This window comes from Erithacus rubecula (assembly GCF_903797595.1).
Source record: "Erithacus rubecula genome assembly, chromosome: 4".
In the NCBI taxonomy this organism is placed as follows: Eukaryota; Metazoa; Chordata; class Aves; order Passeriformes; family Muscicapidae; genus Erithacus; species Erithacus rubecula.
Window position 1 is genome coordinate 60,357,223 of NC_136686.1, and position 18,602 is coordinate 60,375,824.

The following is an 18,602-nucleotide window of genomic DNA, read 5'->3' on the forward strand; positions in this document are numbered from 1 at the left end:
CTTTGAGTATTATTTTGCAATATAATCCCTCTACTTTTCACAAATACAGTGCACTCTCTCATTCTGATATTATTGGACTACAATAACAGAGAGCATAAATTTTTTTTTTTATCAAGTCTCCAACTGGCATATTAAATAAATATTGGTCATATAAATGTATATTATTCATCATAAATATGTGTTATGCAGACCTGGGTATTTTAATCATCCAGGATTTTGCAAAAATATAATTACACAGTAGTGTTATATGAAAAGTAATTTAATGTAAAACTACCAGTACAGACAGTCTAAATGCAGCTTCTTATTTTTATTTCCCCATTTAACTGAATTTTATACTTTTATCATTTATTTCACTGCTTGCTTCCATTTTTTACTCTTGTTACAGCCTTTTCTTTATAACAATCCTCACAGGGAATTAATTATCTCAAGCTCTTTTTTTCTTTATTCTCTTTTCTTTATTTTTTTTTACCTTTATCGATGCTTAGTTCTAAAACTTCTTTAAAAGATTAAGTGCCAGACAACTGAACATATTTTTCTTCAGATTCCATATTTCTTGAAGAGCTTTCACTTGTTTTTTGTTAAATGTAAATTTCTGTGAGGGGACTCTGCCTTTCTGTCTGCCTGCCTGCTTGTCTGTCTATGTATCCCTGTGCTTAGAATTAGAAATATTTCAAAGAACACTAAGAAATTCTGATCTGAAGCCTCCAGAGAAAAGTCTACATCTGCCATCAAGAACCTCTGGTATCTACAAGAGCTGCCAATCACCAGACCCTCTACTGCAATATTTTAAAGTCTGCCTCACTTTCTTGTGTCTATTTTCCATTAAATGGACTGTAGAATCAGAATCCCCCTGTATACTGGTTTTTTTTAACTTATGCACCAGCTCTACGTCCTGTCTTCTGTTAATCTTGAGCCTCTCAAGCACAGATCTCATAGAGGCAGCAGGAACACAGCTATGGCTTGTTCTTTGACACCTCAATTTCACAGTCCTTCATATGAATGCCAGCTGGGGCCTTGTGTTCCTTCCCACAATTCATGCTTCACATTTTATGCACTGCAAAACACATCTTCATGTACACTTTTGGGATGGTTGTGAGAGCAGAGAGCAAACATACTTAATATGAAATCACCTGTGGATTCCAGCTGTTCCTGAAGTTTTTCAGCTGCAAATACCATTATCCATGCCCTAGGAACAGACTGTAAATAACTGTAAGACAATAAATTATTTCACTGTGGAGGTGAAATGTCTGCAGGTCACTTGTCAGAGGTAAAAGGTTTAGGGGCAGGCTGTGTAAGAACCAGAGAAGAGGACCTTGCATTTTGGTAAGAGAAGATGAAAACAGGCAGATAAAAGTCCCCACTTTGTGGATTTTCTGTTGGGGTAAAGGCTGTTATTGAGCCTAGAATGATGGTAATTTGCATTTGAAATATATAAAGTGCTATTCCTAAACAGTTCTGTGTCTTCCTCTACTTACAGTCCAAGCTGTAGACACATTTCTTTGTGTTTAATTGTTCATAAATTTTGATGCTTCCTGACTGATACAAATATGGGTTTTCAGTATTTTTAAGAAAAAAAAAATGTTTGAAAGCTGTTCACTCTGATTCTTATTCAGGTTTGTTATGTTTCAGCTGTACCAACAGTGTCTAAAATGGCCATATGTCAGAAGGTTTTCTGAATTCTCAGTTTCTGGACTCACTTTACCCAGGCATTGGAGCTTTTCCATGTATTTATGAAAGTATTTATGGTGCTCACTCAATGCAGCAGTGAGAGCAGCCAGACTAGCTCATGCATGTGTTATATATTTTTAATTTACAGAAGTTATAAATTCTTAGGTTTAGCTGATAAACATATATATTCTACAGCTTAAGAGGTGTATTTTGTACATACATTGCACATATTTACATGATTGCAAATCCTCAGTATGTCCCTAACTCATAAGTGGAGGGCAACACAAGAAAATAATTGAAACAGTTTTGGAAATCAAATAGCTCTCAGACAAATACGTGAGATTTATCTTAAAAAAATGCTTCTGATGAAAATTAATATGTAAAATGGTCATAGGTAGTTTTTGCAATAGGAAGTTCAGTTTACAAATAATTTAATCCTGTTTTTGTTTCCTGTTACTACTGTCCTTTGACCATCCTGTGCCTCTTGTACAACTGTACCACTTTGTGAATTCTTGGTTCTGGTCCCCTAGGGAGCCCCAAAAACCCCTGTTCAGGCACAGCTCAGAATGGTACTCAGGGGAAGTAGTGAGGGCTAGTGTGGTTGTAAGGGAAAAATTACTCAAGAACTGAGATTATGATTATGGAATATAATGGAGTCAAAATTCAATTCTCATATAAGAGGCCGAGTTGGTAAATTCTGCCATTTCTTTGCCCCCTCTGTCTGATGTGAGTAGTTGGTACAAGTGTATTATTTGTTACAGCTGTCCTGGTCTTCAATGTCAGGTAACAAAAGTGGCATTTTTTGTTCTTTTCAAGAAGTAGGACATACATTACTTATCTGGTGAGCAGCAAAATTGCATCTTTGCCATTATCTCAGCTATGTACAAAGGAATTGAATTGTGCTTTGGGAATGAGAATTTGGAAAAAATATACAGTAAACAAATTATCTGAATGTGTTCGTCCAGATCTCTCTTCTGTACATTTCTACAGATATTTAAATGTTTGGGTTTTTTTTATTTTAACCCTGCAATCTATCTAAATACCAAATGTATGCACACAACCTATTAGCATGCAGCACAACTTAATAAAGATATATTAGGCATATGTGATATATTTCAGAATGCCCAATGAGCTTTTCCCAAAGTGGTTCACAATTCATATTTGTCCATGACCAGACACATTACTGTATAAATCTAATCCACTGCTGATATTTCTCTTTTAATAATATTAACCATGCTAAGTGTACTAATAGATCAGTTTCAAGTTCCTCAAGCCAAATCCCTGATCTGAAGAAGAATTTCTCCCTGCTAAGAAAAAAGTCTATAGTTGGTATCTGTGAAGTGCCTAGTATGATGTTTGCTTCTAATTGATATTTTTAAATACAACAATATTTTTAAAAATATTTGCTGCAGAAGTAAGGGGAACTCAAAAGGCAGCTGATGCAAGAAAAACCACACTGAGATAGTAAGAGATTTGAGACCACAGTCATAACAGAAAACTTCTTGCATCAAATCCTTGTTTTCTGGGAATAGAATGAAGGTTTTCATTCAGGAATCTCAAATGATATACTAGTTTTGCAGGTAGCTTGAAAATATTTTGAAATTATGACATAAAAAAGGCATGCCTTTGAAAATGTCAATATACTAAGAAATAGCAGTTTCCTATAAAATAAATAAAATAAATAAATAGCAGGCACACTGCCATGTGTAGTAATTATCTGTTAATTCAGTAGTTCCTAGCAACTAATATATAATTACAACTTTTGTCTGTACTTTCATAGAATTGGGCAATCTTGGATTCTAAAAGGTTCAGCTCATACCATTTGAAGCAGATTCCTACCATCTTTGCTATGAGCATGAGCAGCACATGTGGCTTACTCAGACAGTAGGACTATGAGTCAGAAAATTTTAGAATCATAGAATGGTCTGATGTGGGAGGCACCTTTAAAGACCATCTAGTCTGAGCCCCCTGCTAGGGGTAGGAACAGCTTTCACTAGATCAGGCTGCTCAAGGCCCTGTCTAAATTGACCTTCAGTACTTCCATTGATGGGGAAACCACAACTTCTTTGGGCAACCTGTTCCATTGTCTCACAAAAAACCAAAACAACCAACTTTTCTTTATTCAGTCAAAATCTACCCCATTTCAGTTTCAAATCATTAGCTCTTGTCATGGTTCTCCACAGCCTAGTAAAAAGTCCTTCCCATTTGTTCTCATAAGCCCCCTTTGTATATTGTCTAAAATACATCTCCCCAGAGCCTTCCCTCCTCCAGGCTGAACTCCAACTCTCTGAGCCTCTCTGCATATAAGAGGTGCTCTATTGCTCTGATCATTTGTGTGCCCTCTTCTCAACCTGCTTTCCTGTGCTGGGGACCCCAGGGCTGGATGCAGCACTCTGTGTGGGGTTACACAAGGTCAGAGTAGAAATGGATAATCCTTGACCTTCTGGCCATTCTTTTGTGAGGTAGCCCAGGACAGGGTTGGCTTTCTGAGCTGCAAGTCAGCATGGCTGTGTCTCATTGAATTGTCTTCTCCTGGTATCCCCAAGTACTTCTCTCAACACATTCATGGCCCAGACTGTCTTGACACTGGGTTTGCCCTGACCCCAACGCTGGGCCTTGGACTTGGCCTTGTTGAACTATGTGAGTTTCTCATGGGCCAACTCCATGTCCCTCTGGATGGCATCCCTGCCCTCTAGCAAATCAGTTAAGTGTCAGTTAACTAATTTAACTCACTCAGTTAACTGTCCTTCACAAGCTGAGGGTGTGTTCAGTCTCAGTCTGTCATTAATAAAGATTTTCAAAGGTACCAGTCTCAGTCCCCTGAGGGAGGCCATTTTTTTCTGATCTCCATTTGGACACTTAGCCATCACTGAAATTCATTGGATGCAACCATCCATCTTTGAGAAGTTATTTCAGGAACTTCCCCAGAAGAAGATAATGTGTGTGTGTGGGTTTACAACTGAATGGGCTTTGAAGGGGAGGGCCATTGGCATGATAAAAAGCACCATCCCATCTTTCAGTATCTCTTATCAGCCTCAAAGCACAGCTTGTCCTATACAGACCAGAGTATTGCCATTACACACCCAAAAAATCACCTCATCCCCCTCAGAGGGTGGAAACCTGGCCTCAGAAAAGCACCCTGTGGTTTTGCTTTTGTTTGTTTGGGTTTTTTTTTTTTTTTTTTTTTTTTTTTTTGTCATTAACATTTCAGTCTTTTGCAATGACCAGCTCTTGCTGAAAGAAACAAAACAGTTTGTCTCCAAAGAAACTAAGAAACTTCTTTAATTCTACTGCAAAGTAGCTACTGATTTCAAATTCATCAGATTGGTTTTACTTATTCCAGGTAAAAGTCTTGTATGCATTAAAGAAAGACACACCATCTGTGCTGCATAAATCACTGCCTTGACTATACCCTCAATTATTCAGACCTTGGTCTCTTTGCCTGCCTAGATCTTGTGTGCTGGAACAGTCTTTGTTATGCTGATGACAGGAAGGTTCAGTTTCAGGTAAGAAGAGATTTCCCACAGCATGGCTTTTGTTTATTGCTGCAGAAATAGACTAATTGCTTCATTTGATACATTGCTTTAATGTGGCTTAAACCCACCAATTCTAATGTAGGAGATAGACTGAATATGAGACACGAAAGATCAGTCTCTTTTTCATCTCTCCTTCCTTTTAAGTCTTTTATAGCCTTATGTCTAGTGAAGGGGAAGCAAGCCCACTTCCTCTATAGCCTGAATAAAATGGGGACCTGCATAAATATTCTGCAGCCTTTGAAAGTGTAGCTCATGCTCATATTCAGCTCCCACCAAGCTGATAGATTGATATATTCTCTTTTCCTGTGGCCTTTGTGTAATTGCAGTGTTGATGACCCTCTCTGGAGTTGCTTTGCAACTGAAAGCTCTGTGGAGCCTGTGGCATCTGCTGACCAAAGATGCTATTCACTTAATTCTAATTCTGTGAATCCAGCTTTCCAAGAAGGAAAATTAAAACTACAGAAGTTGCTAACAATTATTTCTTTTTTCTGCCTCCTTCCCCTGCATAGCACAGTATCAAATGCAGTGAACTGTGAGTGAGAAAGGTTTCCCCATATACCATTCCTCCCACAGCACCCTTTGCTCCTGCCATGTGGCTTTAGAAATGTCCCCCCAGTGGCAAGAATTACCTCTTTGGGATGTGCTCCCTGGCACCAGCTGTGGATGTGGCAATTCTCTTAGCAGCTTTAGCTCCACTGGCAGCTGCTGAAGAGGATGGAGGGGGCTTCAGTTCATAGTGACCCTACAGTCACCACCAAGGACACAGACCAAAGTCAGGAGAACCCAGAAAGGCCACTCATGCAACTCCTTGTCCTCAGTGGTGTCCCAATTTCTTTTTTTTTTTTTTTTTTCCTCCCCTTTAAACAACAAAAATATGTTTCTGCTTTTCTGCAGCATATTCTCTTTGCAATTAAAAATTTCTGCACATTTCATAATCCATCCAAGCACAGGAACTATGATTAGTAAAATCACAGCTCAAGGTCTTTTATAAAGGTTTCTGTGGGTGAGCAGTTCTTTTATCATTATAGACACTAACCCCACACCAATATAAATAACTCACAGCCAAATATTCATCTGTCAGCTCATAATTCCTTGTGACAAGTGCAAGATATAATGAAATTCAGAAAACAATGGCACAAAAGTGTGGAAAACAGTCAAAAAGCCAGAGCACACAACAGACAGAGTAATATTCTAGGCTGGAGGAGCCATAATTTTATATATTGGCAGTTAAATGAATTTTTTTTTCATGTACACACTCTAAAAATGTCATTGCACATTAAAAAAAGAACAGTATAGTTTTCAGAAGATTAAAAAAATCCCATTTCTGATCTTTTCCAAGATGATTAAATGGCCAAATATAGAAAGGCAGATACTATTTGAAAGTTATATCTCAGGTTCACGAATACCTTTTTTTTACAGAAATGTGGTGTAAAAGTGTGTTAAAATTAAATTCCCTAGATTCTAAGCAAATCTAAATAATAATGGTTACTTAAAATTAGTCTCTAATGAAATATGACTTATGAGAGATGAAAATACATTTTAAAAAATCCCTTTCAATAAAACTGTTCCGCAATGTATATTTTCTTGTTGAATGCTGTCAATGTCACCTTTCCCAGTCACTTTGTTTAGTAGTTCTCTAAAACAAAATTGCTGAGAAGTAGTTATCATATTTTAATATATATTGATTGCTCTAATATTTTGGAATATTTATTTCGAGACAGAAATCAGCTTGAATTTTTTTTTTCTGATTACCTGAAAACATCATGGTGGAGTTAATCTGATAAATCCTCTCATTGTAATGAACACATCTTAAAAGGATAGACTGCAGTTTAAAAATTCATATTTCTTTTTCATCAACTATTAGAATGGAAAAAAAAATTACAAAACCCTAAACATACAATCAAAATCTAATACCTTCCCTGCTCTTCCACCACCAAAAAAAAAAAAAAAAAACCAAAAGAATCCAAAAAAAACAACAACAAAAAAACCAAACAAAAAAAAATCAAAGAAACTTGAACAACTGCTGTTCTTGTGCTTTGAATAATAATATGATTTGTACTCTGGACTCTGTCTGACAAGACCATGAAAGGACATCACTATAAAAAGAATTTCTATTCTTTGACAGACTTACTAACCCCTGATTTTTCACTGACCCTCTTCCAGAATCTTCCCCTCTGTAACAGGAATGACTGAGGAGGTTATGTTGAAAACATAACCAAACAGAAACCAAAGCTGCCTGTGAGAAAAAAATATTGATTAGTGCAAAGATTCCCTCACTCCCTGATTTTGGAGCACAAGCTGGGGTCTCCCTGATGATTTCACTTCGCGACTCACCTGCACTTCTCTTCATTGCTGCAGCACCAGACTGCCCTGTGAATGGGGGGCTTTGGCCACAGGGCTTTTCTGCTCCTCTGAAAAAGAGCTTAAGGGATGCAAAAACGTATTTTCATCCCTCTGGTGGCTATTGTGAAGCTAAGCCAATTTTAAACATAAAAAGCTCTATGAAATGTTATTTTATTTTTGGAGATTGAAGAGTAATATTATATCAAGTAAATGTTTAAGCAGAAGAAAATGTAGTAAATTAAATGCTAATGATTTGTATGCTTAAATTAAAGCTACAGGTGGAATATTTTCATTTCCGGGATTATCATAAGGTCCACAGTGCATTCTTCAAGTTCTGATTAATAGCACTTTTTAATACACCTAGTAAATTTAAATGCAGAAAATGCTCATAGGGCATTTATCATGCCCACTACTCTGCAAATTTCATCTCTTATTATTGAGAAAGGGACAAGAGAGTGAATTGCTGCTGTTGTTTATGATGATAATGATGGTTATTGACATCATTATGTGCCTTCACAGACATGCTTGAAGTCCAGGTTGAGGGCACTTGCCAAATGTGATTCTTCAGAGTGAGAAAAAATCATCCTGAGCTATCTGCATGGATGTTAGAAATGCTGAAACTCAAATTGACTAGAGATATTATGAGAGCTCATAATTTATAAGCAACAAGTGCAGTCACATTAAATTTAACCCTAGACATTCTTCTTAAAACATAGCTTTCCAAATATGTGCAAAAACATTTCCAAAGACATGAAATTCTGCTATTGAATTAACTGACATTGCAAGTAAAGAGGTGTTTTGTTTCAGTGGAGTTTTCTGTGTGTTGCTATTGGGGAAATCTAGTGAAACAAGTTCACAAAGACTCCTTAGCCCACAGGCATTCTGAAGCAGGACTTTTGTTGGACCAAACCATTCATTGATCCAGACCTCTCCTCCTGCAACTACATGTGCTCTTTCTAGATAGGCATAAGAACCTCAAGAAATCTTGGAATTAGACAGATAAGGCTTCATGCTTCAAGTTTGTTCAACTATGCTCTGTCCTGCTGCTCTCACTCCAGCAAATTATGAGCATAAATGCTTAACCAAGTATTTCCTGGTTCAACCTTACATGAGAGCCATATCTCAAAGGAGCAAATCTCTTTTGTGAAATGCGATTACAGTAATGGATTAGGTTGATATTTGGCAAATGTCTTCTTCCATAGGTGCATCACTGTAGAAAGCTGGTTAACTCCTAGTGATAAGAGGCTTACTTGACATTGCTAACTTTGCCATCTTTCTGCTTACAGTGCTAATCAAATAACTTATTTCCTCAAAAAATTATTTATTAAAAGAATCCCTCATTGTTAGTATAAAAAAATATCATCAAAAGGGAAAACTTCCCAATCACAGTTTCATTTACAATAAATACTCATGTCAGCTGGACACGAATTCTCTATTAAAAACAGTAATTTGGTGAAGTGAACAGGATTCCAGGGATGATAGGAATTGCAGGCATCCTGCTTGGTTACAGCTGTAGAAGAGCTCACTTTCAGTGCCTCTTATCTGGACACTGCAGCTTTCAGAGGCATTTGTGCCTTCTGGACTCAGAGATATAAAGTTGCATAAATAACTCTAGCCCCTGTGCTCCAAGGTAAAATAAGGAGATTACTGTTCTATTTTGTAAAGAGAGAAACTGACTGGCCGACATTTTGGAGAAAATTGATTTTTTTTTTCCCCTCCCCTGTCAGGGTTAAGACCCAGGCAGCAACCAAGCCCCAGTGCAGAAACTCACTTGCTCCCCAACCAGGGATCAGGGAGAGACTAAAATGGTAAAAGGGAGAAAGCTTGTGAGTTGAGATAAAGTTTAATAGGGAAAGCAAAAGCCATGCACACAAGCACAGTAAAGCAAGGAATAAATTCACTGCTTCCCATGGCAGGTAGGTGTTCAGCCATCTCCAGGAGAGCAGAGCCTCATCACACATAACAGTGACTTGGGAAGACAAACATCATTACTCCAAATTTCCCCCCAGCCTCCTTCTTCTGCTCACTTTATAAACTGACCATGATGTTATATGGTTTGGAATATTTGTTTGGTTGCCTGTCCCAGCTGCATCTCCTCCCAACCTCTCACACATCCCCTGGTCCCTCACCAGTGTGAAAAGCAAAGAAAGGCCTTGGCTCTGTGTAAGCCCTGCTCAGCAATAACAAAAACCCCTCTCTCTATTATCAACCCAGTGTTCAGCATGAATCCAAATCATTTCCTCACTGTAAAAAGAATTAACTCTACACCAGCCAAAACAAGCATACCCTCAAAATTTAAGAGAAAATAAAAGAACAGGAGAATCTCTATAACTATGTAAATTATGTTGATTCAAGCATATCTTCAAATATGACTGTTACTGCGCTTTCAGGTACCTGAATAATTCCCCTTTGGGGCAATTATTTTTCTCAATTGCCTACAGAAGGAGATCTGTTTCAGGCTACAGAACAGCACTGCATATCCAAAGAGCCTATTTTGGGATATAAAAGCCAGGAATTGTACATCAGGTTAACACCCTCCTTGCCCTGATGTCACAGGAGAATCTGGGAGCCACAGTAGTTTGTACAAGGTGACAACAATCTCACTAAAAACACAAGAACAAGACCAAAGCAAAGGAAGCTTTAATCCAAGTGCTCTGGATTTTCCTTCATCACAGAACAGGGTAGAGTCCAAAGCTTTATCCAAATTGTGGATTATCAGTGAATTTCCATCAGTTAGCATCTTCTGGGCTTAAGTGACCGTGTTCCACTCTCAACACACATTTATGCATCAGATAGGCTATATCTTCTAATTAACCTGTGCCACATTTCCCATTTGGCAGCTCTGTAAATACATCTTTCTGTCCTTATCTGTGGTCTCTGCTCATAAAATACAAGGTGAAGGACATCTGTATTTAACAATGTGTGACTAGTGAGCTGCAGATAATCATGCTGTCTGGGGAAAATAAATTATAAGAAATAATACAGATTATTTCAGACAAATATGGTTCTTAATTATATTTATAATTTGACCACTTCATGCATATACAAAATACATCAAACTCATAATGATAAGAAGCAGACAATGGCCCCCAAATATACAAAGAAGCATTTTAAATAACATTGTGGTAAATGCACATTTGTGCACATCCTTCCAAAATACATTGTCACTCTTTCTCTTCTTCATAGATGTCAGAGCACTCTTTGAACAAGACCTTGTAGTTCTGAATTCTAACAGGCATTGTAACCATGAAAGGAGCAAGGTGTAAGCTAAAACTTTAAGTTTTAAAAGGCAAATAAAGAGGTAATGCAATTTTCCACATGTAAACACCAAAGAGATGGGTAGCTAAAAATATGCACTCTCATATTAAATCAGGAATCCTTATTTCTATCTAGCATGATTTTCACCTGAAATCTCAAAGAATGAGACAGAAATTTCTATTTGTTCCATGAGGCTGAGTTGCTATAATTCCTTTCTAACAGTTCATTAATGATACACTTAGCACTAGATACTTGCAAATTAATCAAAAAGTAAAAAATAACTCAATTTTTTCTTTAAAAGAAGAGTACTCCATAATTCAGTAGAAAAGGATTTTAGTAGTGTTTTAAGAGTTTTTCACTAAGGGTGTCAATGAGGTTTGTATAGGGGATAAGTCAAGATCAGGGATGCTTGTTCTGTGTGTATTCTCTGCCACAACTTTCAGTGCTGGTGCTTTCCATACAGCTGTAAACAAATTTAGGAGATCTTAAATGCTACTAAGTTCATGATCAAAGCAATTTCAGGAAATCATGCAAGGATCTGGTCTCATCTCTTAGAGAGATATTCTCACTAAATAAAGTGCAAACCCTCAGATACTCTGATTCCCTTAGCAGGCTGATGGACACTCATCTGCTGCCACACCCACACCAGGTGAAACTCTGTTTTCCTCATTCTGGTTGCTGACAGTGTGCCATGTGCTCCTTCCAAACACGGGCTCAGCCTCTGCTCCCAGAGGGGCACAGCAAATCCCACTGGTCCTGCCAGCCCCTGAGTTCTCCCTCTCACAAACAGCCTGTGTGGAAAACACTGGGTTAGCCCTGATTGCTGCATTCAGTAACACTGAAAACCACAGATCTCTGTTACCCAGGCTGTAATTCCCACTCTTCCTGGATTAGAATTTAAGCTCAATGTGAAACTCTTTGTAGGTGATGAATGCCTTGTATAATTTCATGGCATAAAAATTTGGATCAGCTTGGCTATTTCTCCTATTAGTGTCATGTTCTTATTTTAGAAATTAACTTATTTGTGATTCATTTTTGCTTACATTTAACTTGTATTGATGCTCAACTCGTGTTTAACTTCCCTTTCTTATTTTAAATTTTCAACTTAAAAATATCCCAAACCCGTTCATATTGTAATATTAAATTTCTCAGGTATTGAAGTGCTAGGTTTTCTGCATTTTCTGGATCTGGTTTCTTAAAGCAAGCTTTTCTTAAAGCAAGATATATATATATATATATTATTTTTTTTAAGTCAGTCTTGAAAGACCTAGATTGTAACTTAGTTCTTTTGATCTCCTTTCCTTTCCTGCTATCACTCACAAGAGGAGCAAAGCAGTCTTTTTGAACAGAGATCACGCATCAGAAAAATGTTTATGTGGACCAGATCCTGAAACTATAGAAACACAGCTGCATAATGCTGGCTTTGTTTTTAACCTGCATCCTAACTTTTTATGACTGCACTTTACCCCAAAAGCACGTTAACAACATAAAGCATCACTTATTTAAAATGCTGCCTTCCCAATATAAATTACTTCCAGCACTGCCTTCTAAATCTGTGGCTTTAGCACATGGACACTGAAAGTGTCTGCTGAAAGCAAACCAGCTGGGCATCTCAGTAATACTTTCTTGCTCATACATATTTCTTCTGAAAAGTGATTTATTTAAACACTGGGTTTCACTTTCTTCTGCCACAAGAGGGCGATCCCTTAATTCGTGTCACCACTAAGGCAATGCACACACACAAGATGGACTTGTTTTCTATTTAAACCATTATTTCAACTTCTTATGTAGACAAACTGATGAATTTCATTCTGTCTGTGTTCTCTGCATGCATGTGGCTTACATGAAGTTACTAGGCAATATTATTTGGCTGTGGGGACACACTGCCCTTCATAAATGGCTGATACTGAAAAAAAAGGTGAGAACTAAATAGGATTTTCCTTCATTATCTTTAGAAGTAGCAGTACACTGTATTAACACAACTCATTGTTCTCAGTGATGAACTCAGACAGGTCACAATCAAAAGGAATAAGATCTTAAGACGTGCTGCTTTCAGAAGCATGAGAAATTAGTGAAACAAAGAAAAGATTTGTGCTATACTTTTCATCCACTTGTGAATGTTTCAGCTATTTGAATTTGTTAAATATGCCATCATGTGCAACAATATACAGCTCAAGCACGATCCACACAGGAAACTGATTCAAGCACTCAAAATCTGAAGATTGTCATGTCCTCCCTAATGCAAAACTCTGATTGCTTCTACTTACTTAGAACCAGATAGTTGGGAAGATTTTGTTTAAAATGCTTCTAAACAGTCATCATGAGTGTACAATATAACTTACCATAGCATTTTTGTTTTCAGTCCAAATATTTTACATATATAAACCTGTGAAATTTACTCAAACCAAGACTGATTTCTCCCTCTTAAGTCCAAATAAAATGTTGCCCAGAAACAGTGGATGGATTTTGTCCATCAAGAGTCAGCTATGTTCCTGGGCAACCGGTAATGCTCTGGCCTGATCTTTGCTTTCTTCTCCTGAGGGCTGGCGTATTTCCACTTGGATGGAGACATTTTCAGCTTTTTTCTCTTCTTATCTGTACACCACACTTTTTCACAGTATTCTTCCACCCTCTGGAAGTTGCTGTAACCTATCAGTTGAAGAAATTCCTTATACCATGGCCTTGAAGCCTGAGGTATACTGCTCTGCATTGGGCATGGCATTTTGTGAGGGATCTCCTCCTCATAGTCTTTATTGAACATTTCGTCTACACGTTCTTCCTCAACTATTTCCAGGGTGATTTTCCTGACAGTGTGAACAATGCTGTGCTCCACTGTCTGACAAAAATAAGTCCCTGCATCCAGCCGATGCAGCTTCAGAAATAAAAGGCCAAGGTCCATTTTTATTATCCTATCATCAGTCTTCACCTGAAAAAAAAAACCAAACAAACCATAAAATGCAGTTATAGAGCACAGGCCTTTGCTATTACATTAAATCAATGCAATTATTTCTGAACTGTACTTTCATTACTGTAATATTAAATTTTGAGACAAAGATTAGATATCTGCAAATTTTTAATTCACAGTGTTTTTGTAATAACAAAAATATTTACTTGAAGTAAAGAAGACATTGATTTGTAAATGGAGAGCTAAATCTAAAGAAACTGGGAAGCATGGAAGAACATATAGTGGAGCAGACAGACCTGTGTTTTTATTGCAGAGGGGAATAAGCTAGAAACATGCCAATATTCTACTGGATTGAAAACAAAATGTCATTTGCCAGCTGACCTGCGATAAAGATCCCTATGAATTCTCTTATAGAGTTGTATGCCTGTGAGGGGACATCCATAAAAGCATTTGCATATGTAATTGCAGGACCACTGTGATCTTAAAGCCTCAGTTCTGAGTCTGCTGTTCGAGCTCCTCCTGCAGCTCCTATTGACTCCTATTGACTCCTATTGACTACCAGACTTTCACAGGTGTTGGCAAGCAGGGAGCACTGAGCTGTCTAGCCCAGAACCAGGGATGGCCAGGAAAATGGTATCCTCAGCTTTTCATTTGACAGCAAGGAGATGAATTTAAGCAGAAGTACTGAGTGATGAAAGGATCAAAAGCAGCCCTGAAGAGAAGGACTCAGGGGTACTGAGGGACAAGGAACTGGACGAGAGGTGGCCACGTCCACCTGTAGAAACCAGCTGAATCCTTTCTATATAACAAGAATTGTGGCCAACAGGTCAAGGGAGTTTATTCTCTCCCTCCTCTTTGCTCTGGTAAGCTCCACCTGGAGTGCTGCAGCCAGCACTGGGATCCTCAGAACCAGGAAGACATGGACGTGTTAGAGTGGCTTGGAGGGGGGTCACAAAAATGAAGAGAGGAATGGGGCATTTCTAGTGTGAAGAGAGAGCTGGGGTTGCTCAGCCTAGAGAAGAGGAGGTTCCAGGAAGGCTTTATTTTGACATTTCAGTACTTAAAGGGGGCTTGTAAGAAAGATGGGAACCTTTTTACCAGGTCCTCTAATGACATATGCACGTTGTAGTGATACCTACATTGATGTGTATCAGGGAGGTATTGAGGAATAGATACAATAGCACTTATGAAGCTATTTCATAATGGTAAAATACATGTAAAAGAGGCAGAGAATCCACCAATACTCATTTGCAAAAAGTTCTGTAATAAATGGGTGAGGAAGCAAGAATGATCAGAATTTAAGCTAGACTAACACTGGAAAATAATACATACACACTTCACCCCTGCAAAAACATACCAAGTAAAGTGATGGATTTTCCTCTGTTTTGAGATCTTAAATTAGCTTCACTGCATGTATAACATCTGCACTCAAGATGTTGAATGCATACACCAGGTGAAATTCTCAGGTCTATTCGTTCAAGAAACCAGATGAACATAGTGATTTTCCCTGACACCCACAGGCATTGCAGCAACTGATGGCAGAAATTCAGTAAAGATGCAATGTTCCTAACAGGCTCTTTTATTGAAAAAAAATTAATTACCTCTTCTTTCTTAGTTTCATGTGCTCGCTGGACAAACCAGATCACTTTAGCCTGTAGGGTGCGAGGGGTGCACTCCAGGAGGGTGCTGTTGTACTCTATTCCATAAACAAGGCGCTCCTCAGTCTTCTCCAGAACTTCACCTGGAAGGGAAAGCAACGTTTAAAAAATGTGTTACTGCATGCACTTGTTACACTCCATGTTCAGGGTATATTTACTTTTAAGAGTGAAGTTTAATTCAGATCCAACCAGACAGTGACTGAAAATTTATGTCTAATGATGATCTGACCTGCTAAATGAATTTTGCAGGTTTTCACAGCATCTGACCAAATTGTGCTGTGACTCACATAAGGTTATAGAGAAAGAAATCTCAGCCTTTCACACTGCTAATTGCTTGTGCCTGGTTCTTGTGAATACTAAATTTCATTTTCACTCAGTGAAACAGGAGGATTCAAAACATGTTCAAATATAATAAAAAATTAATTTTTTTTTAGGGATAATTACAGCACATAACTGTTTGCAGCATAATACTATAAGTACTCTAACCAATATTATACATTTCCATGCTACACATGTGTAGAGTTTGGGCCCAATTATGTTTATAAAAACAAGGTGAATGAATTTAATTAAAATTTAATCCTGTTTTTCAATCCAACAAAACAACTGGAGGAGAATAAACTAGTTGTTACACTGGGCAAAACCAACTGCCTCATTAATAAAATCATCTAATTCCATAATATTAAGAAAGATTCTTGAGCCTAAATAGCTTTATATCTTAAAAAAAATACACTGTTTCATACAGTTGTGATTCCTCTGTTATATTTCAAACTTGTGGAAAAATTAGCACTTCATATTGAAATATACTTTTCCAAAATGTACATAATCCTCCAAAAACTTAAATTTTAATGAAGCCTTGTCTAGTATAATATATATAATATTTAAAATAGGATTTCTCTTGATATCACTCCAGAAGCACCTTTTATGTTTGTTTTTTTTCTTCTATAAATATATTGTGTATTATCCTGCAAAACACAGAGGATTTCCAGGCAATTGTTCTCTTTCTCTTTTGCTATTCCCAATACCCATGTTTTAAATCCTTACTTTTCAAGGTTTGGATAATAGCATTAGACACAGTACTCTATCTTTTGTTTCTAAGAGAAAACTTGATCATGAATACACATTTTTGTTCTTTCATGTCACTGCTCATGCCTGTGCCTGAAGTCTAAGTGTCTTGACTGTTTCATACATATTTCAGGATGCAGCTCCATTGTTTGTTGTCCCTGCCTCATCTTTCTGCTTTTTTTTTTTTTTTTTTTTTTTTCTGTTAGAAGCCATTGGGATGCAATCTCCACATCTTTATTTTGAATGTCAGTGCTGCAGGACCACATGAACATTTTGGGATGCACCTGCCACGGAAACCGTCACCCTTAGACCTGGATGGCCGGGACTCAGCCCCATGGCTGTTATTATAGGAACACACCAGTGAAAGCTAGCAGGTGAGATCATGGTCTGGCTCATTTCTGGCAAGCTGTGCTGGCTGTTACAGGCCTTTACCAGCAGTCTGAAGGTGTGTGAGTGGCTTACCAATGAACTGCTGGCCAAAGCACTGCTGCGCTGCGTTCCCGTGCCGAACGTCCTGTCTGCGGAAACGTCTGCAGGGGAAAAGTGGGGTCATTTGAGAGAACATGTTTAGCTTACGTGTTGTTTGGTTTATGCTAAACTAGCATTCATTAAAAATTACGAGTTAAACCTTGATTGCTAACAATTTACCATTGTTGTGAGAATACTCTTTTATAAATCAGTATTTTGCCTCTAACTGGGAGCCATGTGCCTGAAAAAAGAAACACGCTTGTCTGCAAAGGAGGCACAATTATGTGTTCATTTTATATATAACTGTACTGATGTTATAGATACTAAAACAAGATTCTTTGAACCAACTGGGTAACATTCAGTCATAGGGACCTTTAGCCTGTCCTTGGGCTTTCTCTCTCCAGAAAGGAAGGAAATTTTCCTTTTTTAAATTTAGAACAGTTTGCCATGTATGTGAATGGCACTTCTTTTATCTTTCACTCTCGTGGCTTGCTTTTTTTTCCACTTGAGAATCTCAATGGGTGGAGGAAGTACTTTATTTTTTTCATCTTTGTAACAGAGAGTCACTGAGCTCAATAGGGAAACAGACACATTCATGAATGCCCATGCCTAGAAAGTGAGCTGGTGGCAGAACTGTGGTCAGAACCTGTGAGCCCTGCTTTTGACTGGAAATAATGCAAGTGTTTTTGAAAGAAAATTTATTCTGACTTTTGGGGTTTGAGTTTTTTATTGCATTTACAGAAAAAAACCCTAAACCACGATTATATGATGCATTCCCAGAAGAATTGTGCCTTCATATTGCATTTTTTTTCTTTGAGTGTCTGGATAAATAAAATTAAGATTGTTTACTTGAGAAATAAGAGTGCCTATTGGAATTCTATATCTTGCTTGATTAGTATGTCCAACAACCTCAAATTTAGTTTTTCTAAGGATACCTTTCCTGTATTTGCATAAATAGTAATTCTACACAGTATTGTTAACGCCATATTTAACAGATTAACAGAAGAAATATACGGTGCAGCAAATCTTACATAGTAGGTATGTGTACAGTATAAATTATGTTAGAAACAAAGCCAAAGAGTTGCTATTCTTTGCATTTACTAGTGAAATGACATTATTCTCCAGTTCTATGTGAACCCAAAAGAAAATTTTATTTTATCACAAATAGAATTTACTGAAACTATTTAGATTTATACTATCTAAAGGTCCTGTCCATGGATGTTGCTCATTTAATTTTTAATCTGTCTGCAGACAGTGATTTTCTGAGTTCTGTCACCCATATGAACTCCTGATCCAGTGTTCTTGGTGGACAATGATTACAGCTTTAACTCCCATTGGAATTCAGAGAAGAAACAGTGTTTTTGCATTGTTGTTTCAGGGGAAACTAGAAATTCAGTTGAGATTGCATGGGGCTTTTAGGGAGAAATGCTAACAGTACTTGAATCCTATTAAAGAAAAACAGAGATTCTGAGGTAGCAGGGCCTTATTCTGCCCTGGGTGTTGTCACTGCAATGTGTAGTGTCAGTGCTGATAAATGCTGTCACCAGGTTTGCAAGTCTGTGTATGTAGATTACTCAGAAAAGACATTCTCCTGCCCAAATAATGAACTCTATAGGAAATGCATTAGCCTTTAAAAACCCAAACAAGACAATCCTGCTGCTGTCAGGTCCAAAAACCCTATCTAGCAGGAACAGGACAGGTAGC

At 37.6% G+C, this 18,602-nt stretch overlaps 1 protein-coding gene across 2 annotated transcripts in view; it reads right to left on the bottom strand.

Annotated features, from left to right (window-relative positions):
• Nucleotides 1–12,043: 12,043 nt before the first annotated feature.
• SEMA3E (semaphorin 3E) overlaps nucleotides 12,044–18,602 on the bottom strand; it is a 127,777-nt gene continuing 121,218 nt past the window's right edge. For both annotated transcript variants that reach the window (XM_079303591.1, XM_079303590.1), the window contains 3 exons: nucleotides 16,893–16,960; nucleotides 15,312–15,451; nucleotides 12,044–13,731 (listed from right to left, as the gene is read on the bottom strand). In XM_079303591.1, coding sequence (XP_079159717.1) covers nucleotides 13,279–13,731; nucleotides 15,312–15,451; nucleotides 16,893–16,960 — 661 coding nt within the window. In that variant the 3' untranslated portion in view covers nucleotides 12,044–13,278. The remainder of the gene's footprint in view (nucleotides 13,732–15,311; nucleotides 15,452–16,892; nucleotides 16,961–18,602) is intronic.